Raw genomic sequence first — 12,627 nt, 5'->3', positions numbered from 1 at the left:
TCCAGTACAAGGGCTGGTCAGGAATGTGGACTTTTGCAGTCTATGATGATTATCCCATCCCCATGCTGTTGGGGGAAGACTTGGCCAATCATGTGAAGCAGGCCAAGAGGGTGGGAATGGTCACCCGCAGCCAGGCTAAACAAGCCGTGAGGCCTAGCTCTGTTCCGGAAACTTCTATCAGGACCCAGTCAGAGGTGATGGACCCGGGCCCCAGGCCAATGTCTGCAACAGCAGTAGTGGATCCAGTCCCAGAGACCCAGACGGAACCAGTCCCAGAACTGGAACCAGCCAAACAACCAACACCAGACCCCGTGCCAGCACTGAATCCAGTACTTGCAACCTCAACACCAGAGGGCCCCACCGAACCTGAACTGGCAGCAGCCGATAACTCTACACAAGAGGCTCAGCCGGAGCCTGAATCCCAACATAGTGCACCAGCGGAGAGCGGTTCACAGTCAACAGAAACAGCTCCATCCCCTATATCGCTTCCAGAGGGACCAAGCCTAGGTCCACAATCCAATGAGGAACTGATGTCTCCAGCATCAAGGGAACAGTTCCAGACCGAACAGGAAGCAGATGAAAGCCTCCAGAGAGCTTGGAGGGCGGCACGGAGCAACCCACCACCTCTCAGCTCTTCTAATCGATCCAGGTTTGTTGTAGAAAGAGGACTTTTATACAAGGAAACTCTTTCTGGTGGACACCAGGAAGACTGGCATCCTCAGAGACAGTTGGTAGTTCCAACGAAATACCGGGCCAAGCTCTTGAGCTTAGCCCATGATCACCCTAGTGGCCATGCTGGGGTGAACAGGACCAAAGACCGTTTGGGGGGGTCATTCCACTGGGAGGGAATGGGCAAGGATGTTTCTACCTATGTCCAGTCTTGTGAGGTGTGCCAAAGAGTGGAAAAACCCCAAGACCAGGTCAAAGCCCCTCTCCAGCCACTCCCCATCATTGAAGTTCCATTTCAGCGAGTAGCTGTGGATATTCTGGGTCCTTTTCCAAAAAAGACACCCAGAGGAAAGCAGTACATACTGACTTTCATGGATTTTGCCACCCGATGGCCGGAAGCAGTAGCTCTAAGCAACACCAGGGCTAAAAGTGTGTGCCAGGCACTAGCAGACATTTTTGCCAGGGTAGGTTGGCCCTCTGACAGCCTCACAGATGCAGGGACTAATTTCCTGGCAGGAACTATGAAAAACCTTAGGGAAGCTCATGGGGTAAATCACTTGGTTGCCACTCCTTACAATCATCAAACAAATGGCATGGTGGAGAAGTTTAATGGAACTTTGGGGGCCATGATATGTAAATTCGTAAATGAGCACTCCAATGATTGGGACCTAGTGTTGCAGCAGTTGCTCTTTGCCTACAGAGCTGTACCACATCCCAGTTTAGGGTTTTCCCCATTTGAACTTGTATATGGCCGTGAGGTTAAGGGGCCATTGCAGTTGGTGAAGCAGCAATGGGAGGGATTTACACCTTCTCCAGGAACTAACATTCTGGACTTTGTAACCAACCTACAAAACACCCTCCGAACCTCTTTAGCCCTTGCTAGAGAAAACTTACAGGATGCTCAAAAAGAGCAAAAAGCCTGGTATGATAAACATGCCAGAGAGCGTTCCTTCAAAGTAGGAGACCAGGTCATGGTCTTAAAGGCGCTCCAGGCCCATAAAATGGAAGCATCGTGGGAAGGGCCATTCATGGTCCAGGAGCGCCTGGGAGCTGTTAATTATCTCATAGCATTCCCCACCTCCAACCGAAAGCCTAAGGTGTACCATATTAATTCTCTAAAGCCCTTTTATTCCAGAGAATTAAAGGTTTGTCAGTTTACAGCCCAGGGAGGAGACGACGCTGAGTGGCCTGAAGGTGTCTACTACGAAGGGAAATGTGGTGGTGGTGTGGAAGAGGTGAACCTCTCCATGACCCTTGGGCGTATGCAGCGACAGCAGATCCAGGAGCTGTGCACTAGCTACGCGCCAACGTTCTCAGCCACCCCAGGACTGACTGAACGGGCATACCACTCCATTGACACAGGTAATGCTCACCCAATTAGGGTCCACCCTTACCGGGTGTCTCCTCAAGCTAAAACTGCTATAGAACGGGAGATCCAGGATATGTTACAGATGGGTGTAATCCGCCCCTCTGAAAGTGCATGGGCATCTCCAGTGGTTCTAGTTCCCAAACCAGATGGGGAAATACGTTTTTGCGTGGACTACCGTAAGCTAAATGCTGTAACTCGCCCAGACAACTATCCAATGCCACGCACAGATGAACTATTAGAGAAACTGGGACGGGCCCAGTTCATCTCTACCTTGGACTTAACCAAGGGGTACTGGCAGGTACCGCTAGATGAATCTGCCAAGGAAAGGTCAGCCTTCATCACACATCTCGGGCTGTATGAATTTAACGTACTACCTTTCGGGCTGCGAAATGCACCCGCCACTTTCCAAAGACTTGTAGATGGTCTCCTAGCGGGATTAGGAGAATATGCAGTTGCCTACCTTGACGACGTGGCCATATTTTCGGATTCCTGGGCAGACCACCTGGAACATCTACAAAAAGTCCTTGAGCGCATAAGGGAGGCAGGACTAACTGTTAAGGCTAAGAAGTGTCAAATAGGCCTAAACAGAGTGACTTACCTTGGACACCAGGTGGGTCAAGGAACTATCAGCCCCCTACAGGCCAAAGTGGATGCTATCTAAAAGTGGCCTGTCCCAAAGTCAAAGAAACAGGTTCAATCCTTCTTAGACTTGGCCGGTTATTACAGACGATTTGTACCGCACTACAGCCAAATCGCTGCCCCACTGACAGACCTAACCAAAAAGAAACAGCCAAATGCTGTTCAGTGGACCGGAAAGTGTCAGAAGGCCTTTAACAAGCTTAAAGCGACACTCCTGTCTGACCCTGTACTAAGGGCCCCAGACTTTGACAAACCGTTCCTGGTAACCACAGATGCATCCGAGCGTGGTGTGGGAGCAGTTTTAATGCAGAAAGGACCTGATCAAGAATTCCACCCTGTAGTGTTTCTCAGCAAAAAACTGTCTGAGAGGGAAAGCAACTGGTCAGTAACTGAAAAAGAATGTTATGCCATTGTCTACGCTCTGGAAAAGCTACGCCCATGTGTTTGGGGACGGCGTTTCCACCTGCGAACCGACCATGCTGCACTAAAGTGGCTTCACACCGTCAAAGAAACTAACAAAAAACTTCTTCGGTGGAGTTTAGCTCTCCAAGATTTTGATTTCGACATCCAACACATCTCAGGAGCTTTTAACAAAGTGGCTGATGCACTCTCCTGTGAAAGTTTCCCAGAATCAACTGGTTAAAATCATCCTTGAGATGTGGAAAATACTGTTAGTCTTTATGTACTTGGTAGTATATTTAGAGATGCATGTGTCTTATTAACTCTGTTTTCCTAGAGCTCCAGGAAGAAATCCCAGCCAGTGTTTCACCCTAGCTGAGATTTGGGGGGCGTGTCATAAATATAAAGGGAAGGGTAAACCCCTTTGAAATCCCTCCTGGCCAGGGGAAAGCTCCTCTCACCTGTAAAGGGTTAAGAAGCTAAAGGTAACCTCGCTGGCACCTGACCAAAATGACCAATGAGGAGACAAGATACTTTCAAAAGCTGGGAGGAGGGAGAGAAACAAAGGGTCTGTGTCTGTCTGTATGCTGCTCTTGCCAGGGACAGAACAGGAATGGAGTCTTAGAACTTTTAGTAAGTAATCTAGCTAGGTATGTGTTAGATTATGATTTCTTTAAATGGCTGAGAAAAGAATTGTGCTGAATAGAATAACTATTTCTGTCTGTGTATCTTTTTTGTAACTTAAGGTTTTGCCTACAGGGGTTCTCTATGTTTTGAATCTAATTACCCTGTAAGATATCTACCATCCTGATTTTACAGGGGGGATTTCTTTATTTCTATTTACTTCTATTTTTTATTAAAAGTCTTCTTGTAAAAAACTGAATGCTTTTTCATTGTTCTCAGATCCAAGGGTTTGGGTCTGTGGTCACCTATGCAAATTGGTGAGGCTTTTTATCCAACATTTCCCAGGAAAGGGGGGGTGCAAGTGTTGGGAGGATTGTTCATTGTTCTTAAGATCCAAGGGTCTGGGTCTGTAGTCACCTAGGCAAATTGGTGAGGCTTTTTACCAAACCTTGTCCAGGAAGTGGGGTGCAGGGTTTTGGGAAGTATTTTGGGGGGAAAGACGCGTGCAAACAGCTCTTCCCCAGTAACCAGTATTAGTTTGGTGGTGGTAGCGGCCAGTCCAAGGACAACGGGGGGAATATTTTGTACCTTGGGGAAGTTTTGACCTAAGCTGGTAAAGATAAGCTTAGGAGGTTTTTTTTCATGCAGGTCCCCACATCTGTACCCTAGAGTTCAGAGTGGGGGAGGAACCTTGACAAGTGCAGGCTCAGGGCTCCTCTCCTGCTGCCTCAGGGAACTCTGGGTAAAACTCCACAGCACTCGCCCCCCCTGGCTCCAGTCCCAGCTCCCACAGCCACAGGCAGGGTTGCAGCTGCTGCTGAAGCCCTGGGGAGACTCTGGGCGGCTGTACCCAGGCATGTATCAGCACAAACCTGCTAATGGGGCCAACACCACACCCCACAACAACTGCCCCAGCTGCCCCCTGCTAGTGGTGCAGAGGATGGTGCAGCCTGCTCATCCCCAGTCTGCCCAAGGGAGCTCAGGGAGAGACTGGTCAGTTCCACCCTGACCCCAGTGCAGGGCATAGTCCAGTTCTGAGTCACCAGGAATGTCACTCACTGTGTTCAGTCCCTTGTCCCTCATGGGGAGTTTCCTACAGGGGCAAGTTGGCCGAGTTCTTACCTGAGCAGATCACTCCAGTATCAAGAGAATGAGAGCACTGGAATGCAGCCCATCCTACATGATTGCAGTCCCAGAGAGCTGACTCGTCACCACCACAATCAACTAGAATCAGCCAAGTTGGTCCAGATCCTTCTCCAAAATGAGCCCGGCCAGGGGCACTGACAGCAGATCCACATCCCAGCTGCTTACAAACCACCTCAGCATCTTCCATGTCCCAGCTGGTATCACACACCGTCCCCCACTGATCCTGGTGTTTAACCTCCACTCTCCCGGCACAGTGGCTGCGTCCATCCGCCAGCCTCAGCTGGTTGGCACCTTCAAAGAGAGACAGAGCAGGGTCAGAGTGAGCAGGGAGCCTCCTCCCCAGCGTTTGCACAGCAGAGTCCGCGCCCAGCAGCAGGGGATCCGCGCCCAGAGCCAGGAGAATGGGACATGCCCAGAGCTGCCTCATGACTCCACCTGATCCTGTCTCAGAGCCTCCCACTCGGGGCTGTCACTGCTGTAGCTTTCGCCATTTTATCCCCACTCTGGCAATTTGGGGTGTTTTTACCTGTCTCATGAGAACACGATGAAAGGCGCCAACTCACCGAGTTTCCCTTATTCCAAATGGCACCATCTCCTGTCACTGTCACTGGGGCTGAAGTCAGCGAGGTGCCGCCATCTCCCTACAGGCTGTCAGCACGTGGGAGTGAGGCCTCCCTGAGTAAAGCTGGCTGCCACCTACCACTGTTTTCAGTGAGACTTTAGCAGGGTACGTGGCTTCCCCTGAATGGCTCAGGGGACTGGACAGGACCCATGGACTGTGATGAGCAGCAGAGACCCTGTGCAAGGAGGAGGGGAAGAGTGAGGGGAGCAGGGCACTTGGGGGCTGGAGGCAGATTCTGGGGTTACAAGGGAATGGGGTGCAGGTGCTATGTCAGCAGAAAGGAGGAGTGGAAAGTGTAGGGTGGGGGGTCTGGAGCAGGGGACCAGGGGAAGGGAGGGGGTCTGGAAAGTTGGGTCAGGAGGAAGGGAGAGGAGGGGGTCTAGAGTGAGGTAGGAGGGAGAGCTGGGGAGGGTGCGGAGGGGTCTGGAGAAGGAGGAAGGAGGGAGGTGAGGGGAGTGGAGGGGCAGGGAGGTGGGGGTCTGGAGCAGAGGGATATGAGGGAGTAGTGGGGTGAAGAATCTGGACTGTAGTAGGGGGCAGGAGGGAGGGTGGAGAGGGGAAGAGGGGGTCTGGAAGAGGAGGCTGGAAGGAGGCAAGGGAAGAGGAGGGGCCTCTAGAGTGAGGAGAGTGCTTAACAGCCTCCGACAGAGAAGTTATGGGGGTGGGGTGGGGGGGATTCAGAGAAGTGTTGCTATTTGCAAAAGGCTAAACCAATCCCATTGTGTTATGGTGACATTATAGCTGATGTGAATGGTTGATGTCAGAGTGAAGGTCTCCAGTATCTCTGTCTGTAACTCACCCCTGACCAGTGACAGAAGTTCTGTGTGCGAGCATGAACCATGCTCATGAATTAGCTCAGTGGCTGTCAAGCTATTTCCCAGCCAGCCCTTCTTCTGTCAGAGGAACTGAAGCAGGACGGGAGAGCGAAGGCAGTGCTGGGCAATGGACGGCAGTTCCCGTCTCTGGGGTGAGGGGAGGGTAAGCGCAGTCTCCAGCTGAGCAGCCAGGGGGAGTCGTGCAGTTCGGGTGCACAAAGGGTGACTTTTCAGCCTGCGATTCTCACCCCAAGCGCTGGCAGAGGTGTAGACGGGGATTCTAAAGTCCAAAGACAGATGGAAAAATGAGACTGGATGGTTTTTTTAACCTTGCAATTTTTTTCTGTGGCGCTTGGCATTACAGCCTTGTGCTCCCTAACGGAGCTTCCTCTCCCCACCTGCCCCACACATTTCCCTCTTCCACTGGTCTCTTACCCCCCTCCTCCCCTGGGCTCTTCCCCCTCCTCTTCTCCCCTTTCTAACTGGCCTCTCTGCCCAGCACGTACAGGCTGCTCCTTCCCCAGATGAGGAGCAGACTCTGCCCCCACTCCCTGCAAGCTGCTTTTCTCCCAGTTGCTCTGAGTTTCACCCCCTGCCCTCAGTTGTCTCTAGGCCTCTTTGCATTTCTGGGGGTTGTGGAGAGGAAAAGCTGGCTGCTGGGAGAGAGGCAGTTTACTAGGACTGTGAGGTGGGGCCACTGCCTGCCACACAGTCCTCAGATATTGCCTGGGAGAACTGGCCCCCAGGACAGGGTTTGACGACCCTGGACTGTCCCTGAGACTGGGAGCAAGTCCAGGCATCATTACTACACCTAGGAGCTACGGCTACATGCAGAGTTCCACTATGAGCCCTGGAACAGGCTGGTTGCAGCAGTGGATGGCTGAGCTGGGGACACCATGTTTAAGGAGCCTCCATGGAGCTGAGAGAACAGTGCAATTCACACCAGTACGTGGCCAGACCGTCCTGCTCCTTCAATGCCAAGTAAATACAAAACAGTCACTTTGCTGCAATCCACAGGGAAGGTTATTAGGAGCTGCTCTGTGCAGTCGAGTCCCAAAGGAAACCCCTTGGGCCTGGTCTGCACTAGGAAGAAAGGGTTAGTTTTTTTTCAATCGAGTTAACTCAGTGACGTTCACTTGTGGTAGGACACAAGGCTAAGTGCACACAGAGTTCTGTTTCCCTGAATAGAGTTGAACCTAACAACAGCCAGCAGTTTCAGTGCTCAGAAATCCCCAGCCTGCACCTCCAGCGAGCTCCAACAGGCTTTGGTTCTTTGCTCCCTTCTTGGATCCCAGCCACAACTCCTTCTACTGGCTTCTCCCTCCAACAGACATAGTCCAACACCAATATCCTGGCCCCTGCATTGGCAACAAGGGAAAGCCCTGGCTAGCTCTGCCCTGACCATGTGGCCAGTGACTTGGGCAATAGCCCCCAGCGTCTGGACATGTTTTTACTACATAAAAGATTTTGATGGTTCTGTCTATTGAGCCTAATAGAGTGTGCTTGGTCCAGCCATTAGCTGTCATGATGTCTGTGATTCGCTTCTGATCCAAGACCCCGTGATGGCAGCCATTAGCACCTTTCAGGATAACAATTACATTTACATACTGCACCTATCGTATGCTTGCACCACTTGGGCCCAACTTGGAATAATGACCCCAGCCAGCATTCTGAACATTGGGTAAATTCAGATCCCGGTCTGGGAGTGAAACCTGTGGCTTTTGTCCATCCCTGATATTTTCTCATTTGTTTGCCTGGAGCCCAAAGAATTGTATAATGTTTGCCTGGAGCCCACATATTTGGGGTGGATCAATAATGGTGAATCACTATTGTGACGGGTTCCCCCCGGGGTGCCACCTTGAACTAGGGTATCACTGAGCCCCCTGATGCACCAGCTTGGGCTCCCTCTCACACTGTACTGCGGTGACAAACTGCAAAGCCCTCCAGCCTGCACTTTCACCAGCTTTCATACAGGTAGGGACACACCCAGCTGCAGTCACATACAGGCTCTCTAATCACCAGCTTCCCAGCCTAGGATCTGAGAGCAGTACCATCCTGCCCTGGTCAAATCTGACCAGTATATGGGTTTAACACCTGGTCCACCTCTCCCTCAATGTGAAGAGAACAATGCACACTTGTAGTACCCAAGCTGAGATTTTCCTCAAGCACTCCAGTCAAAGCTCACTGGTTTAGATGAAAACAAAAACAAGTTTATTAACTACAAAAGATAGCTTTTAAGTGATTATAAGTGATAGCAAACAGATCAAAGTAGATTACCTAGCAAATAAACAAAAATGCTACCTAAGTTTAATATACTAGATAGATTGGATATGAATTAGCAGATTCTTACCCTAAGAGATGATACAAACAGGCTGCAGAGTCTTAAGGCACAAGCTACACTTGCTTTGCAGCTTGGAATCCCCAGGTGTTTCATACACAGGCTAGAAATCTCTTTAGCATGGGTCCAGCACTTCCCGCAGTTCAGTCTTTGGTCCTCAGGAGTTTCCAGGAGTCTTATTGTGTGGGGAGTGAAGACCCCAGATGATGTCACTCCCTGCCTTATATAGCTTTTGCTTATGGTGCAAACCCTTTGTTTCAAAGCTTGGTTCCCAGACCAGTTTATGGAAAAATACTGACATCCCAAGATGGAGTCCAGCATCATGTGGCCTGGTCACATGTCTTTGTAGAGTCATAGCAGCCATTACTTACAGGCTGTCTGGAGCATTCTCAGGAGGGCTCACCAGCTGGAGAATAAGCTTCTCCTAAGTCCTATTGTTTTTCCGAATGGCCCATTAACCTGAATAGGCCCTTTCCCACCCACTATCTAGACTGAAAGCATCTTGTCTAGTGGGCGTTACCCAGGTGTAACTATATTTGAAGTATAGATACATAGTCAGTATTCATATCTTCAGATACAAAAAAGAATAAATGCATGCAAATAGGATAATCATATTCAGCAAATGATAACTTTTCCAACGACACCTCACATGACTTATGTAGGATAAAATCCATCATAATTATGTCATAATCAGATCATAATAATATCACTGTGACAAATATGGGGTGCATTGCACAACGATCTTCTGGCAAAGACTGTCCAAGCCTCTGTTCAGGGCTAATGGAGGGGGATTGGGGCACTGAGGAAAAGGGAAAATAGCTACATGGTGATATCCCCTATCCTGTATACTCCCCTGCAACACTGTGTTTGCGTCATGCGAAGCAAACTCAAATTTCCCCTAGAAAATAAAAAATTTCTAGGGGATGATGCACATTTGCTTATAAATCCAACAAAAATGCATTGAGCTGAACATGTGCTTGGCATCACTATATGACACTGTCCCACAATCATGTCATAATTTATTCCTCACAAAGCAACAATTGTCCATCTCCTGCAATGCCAGTCTGATCGCGCACGAGTCACCACAAAATGCTCTGCTTTCTGGTCATGTACAGCTCTGTCATGGGCTCTAGCCCCAGCACATTATATTTCAGCTTCTTGGGAATTTGAAATATAAACACCAAGTAACCTGCTAGATGGTTTGGTTTGCTCAGGATTTTCAGGGTCTTAGGTCCCTAATCACCACACAGTTACTGAGCTGTCTGTGAAATATACATTTGGGCTGTTTTTACTCTAATGCAATAATTTAGACTGAAATTTCTCATTATCAGCTTCAACTTCAGTTTCTCTAGCTGGTGCAGCAGCACATCGGGTTCCCATGAAACAGCTACTGCTGAGGCATTCGCTCCCCTGCCAAACACCTGGATCATTCTCATGCTATTAATACCAGCCCAACAGGTTCCAATCACTGTATTATTTAAATTATATCTGGGTCTCACATTTGATTTTAATCCTATATTTAATCATTTCTGGAATCTTTGGGCCAGATTCACTCCCTGCATTTGACGAGCACATGCTGCTGTAACACATTGTCTAGGCCCCCCATTAGTGTTAAGTCTGCCTGGAGCTTGGACACAGTTTGGCAAAGAGCCTGCAGCCCCCTCTGTGCTGGAGGAAGGAGAGCAGCCCTGGGCGGGGCAGCCTTGAGGGAATGAAACCAATGTGGCCGTGAGAGGCTGCCAAGGTTCCTTCCCCACTCTGAACTCTAGGGTATAGATGTGGGGACCTGCATAAAAACCTCCTAAGCTTACTTTTACCAGCTTACGTTAAAACTTCCCCAAGCTACAAACTATTTTACCCTTTGCCCTTGGACTTCCACTGCCACCACCAAACGTTTATCTGGGTTTATTTTATTAGGAAAGTGTTGTCTGGAAATGTCTTTCCCCCCAAAATCCTCCCAACCCTGGCACCCCACTTCCTGGGGAAGGTTTGATAAAAATCCTCACCAATTTGCATAGGTAACCACAGAACAAACCCTTGGATCTTAAGAACAATGAAAAAAGCAATCAGGTTCTTAAAAGAAGAATTTTAATAGAAGAAAAAGTAAAAGAATCACCTCTGTAAAATCGGGATGGTAAATATCTTACAGTGTAATTCTATTCAAAACATAGAGAATCCCTCGACGCAAAACCTTACGTTACAAAAAGACACACAGAGAGGAATATTCATTCTATTCAGCACAGCTTATTTTCTCAGCCATTTAAAGAAATCATTATCAAACGCATATCTAGCTAGATTACTTACTAAGTTCTAAGACTCCATTCCTGTTCTGTCCCCAGCAAAAGCATCACCCAGACAGACACAGACCCTTTGTTTTTCTCCCTCTTCCCAGCTTTTGAAAGTATCTTTCAAAGTCTCCTCATTGGTCATTTTGGTCAGGTGCCAGTGAGGTTACCTTTAGCTTCTTAACCCTTGACAGGTGAGAGGATTTTTTCCTCTGGCCAGGAGGGATTTTAAAGGGGTTCACCCTTCCCTTTATATTTATGACAGAGACACTGATACAGCACCTCTGCCATGCAGCTTGTGCTGGTCGGGCTTCTCTAGACTCCAGCTCGGATTCAAAGCTGCTGTGTGCCAGCAGAAACCCTGAGGGAGGGAGGGAGGCAGGGGTCCCACAGCATAAATCTTCCCGCTGGCAGAACTTCCAGTACCCTCACACGCACAGGGTATTGCACACTGCACCCTACCTCACACCCCCTCACTCATTCTGTGGTAGGAATCAGCTCTGGGTTTATTTGGGAAAATCCTGCTCATCTCACACATGCAAAACTTCTCCTGGCTTCAGTGAGTGAATGGGGGAGTGAGGAGCCAGGACTTGGCCCTTGGAGCTGTTGGATTCTGGACCAACAGACATTTCTGTTGGATCCCAAATTATTGATGTATTTCTTGGGATTTAAAACACTAAAGTGACGCCTAGCCAAGGCTCTAGGCACCCGGACGGCATGGATAACACACAAATTCCAGCAGCATAAGTGACCATTTCAATAGGAACTCAGCTAGCCAGACACCTACAGAAACTCCTTCCACCCCTTTCTCATTATGTGATGCACAGCCTGTGTCCTTCCCAACCCCCACGCCTCACACAAGTGTATTTTGCAGTGTGCCCAAAAGGTCATCACCAAATTTGCACTATTTTGGCCCAAAGGGCGAGCAAGTTCTAGAGTCCTGGAGCCCCCACAGAGAGCATCCTGCCAGCCACCACTCTCCTTTATAAAAGGGGGAACAAGCTCGGGTACCCTGCTGACCATAGCTCTGGCCATACGGCACAGGGAGAGAGGTGATCCCTCAGAGAGGCTGGTCCCAGACCATTTAGGACTTTATAAATCATCACCAACACCTTAACCTCCACCCATAGCTGGGCAGCCAGTGCAGACCCTGCAGAATGGCTGTAACATGCTCCCAGCCAGATGCGCTGCTCAGTGAGTCGCTGCCATTTGCACCAGCTTTGTTCTCTGAATGGTTTTAAGGTGCAGCCCCACACAGAGGTCATTGCATTAGTTCAATCTCAAAGTAGTAAAAGCCTCGGTAACAGTGGCAAGGTCCAATCCCAAAAGGAAAAGTCACAACCTCCAAGCCAGACACAGATGGTAAAAAGCAGACTGTAAAAGTTACCACCCTAGTTCCAGTTAACCCAGCTCCCCTGGTGAAACACAGAGGAGACTTACCTGCTATGACCTGAATTGTGAGGAGAAGAAGCCACAGCACCGGAGTGGAGAGATGTCCCTTCATTGCCAGCCTGACTTGCTGTCCCCTCATTCACTGCACTGGCTGCACCTAAACACCTGCCAGGGCTCCTCTGTGACTGACAAGTGACAACAAAGCAGTGGAAGGGAAATATATAGATTCAGAGGCTGGCATCAGCTGCGGGAAGGAACCAATAGCAAACCCATCTGCCTTTTTAGTTATTATCAGTGGTTTTATCTGTGAATGTATGAAGCTAAAACAT

At 49.3% G+C, this 12,627-nt stretch overlaps 1 protein-coding gene across 1 annotated transcript in view; it reads right to left on the bottom strand.

The window, feature by feature from the left end:
• LOC311526468 (antigen WC1.1-like) overlaps positions 1–12,410 on the bottom strand; it is a gene marked incomplete at both ends in the record, with an annotated part of 60,549 nt that extends 48,139 nt beyond the window's left edge. Inside the window, 2 exon segments of the mRNA XM_084639559.1 lie at positions 4,823–5,137; positions 12,347–12,410. Of these exon segments, the coding sequence (XP_084495685.1) occupies positions 4,823–5,137; positions 12,347–12,410 (379 nt within the window).
• Positions 12,411–12,627: the final 217 nt, after the last annotated feature.

Source organism: Lepidochelys olivacea (genome assembly GCF_965140295.1).
Source record: "Lepidochelys olivacea isolate rLepOli2 genome assembly, chromosome: 1".
NCBI lineage: Eukaryota > Metazoa > Chordata > Testudines > Cheloniidae > Lepidochelys > Lepidochelys olivacea.
Note: the sequence above shows the minus strand (reverse complement) of the source record. Positions and strands in the feature narration are given on the sequence as shown.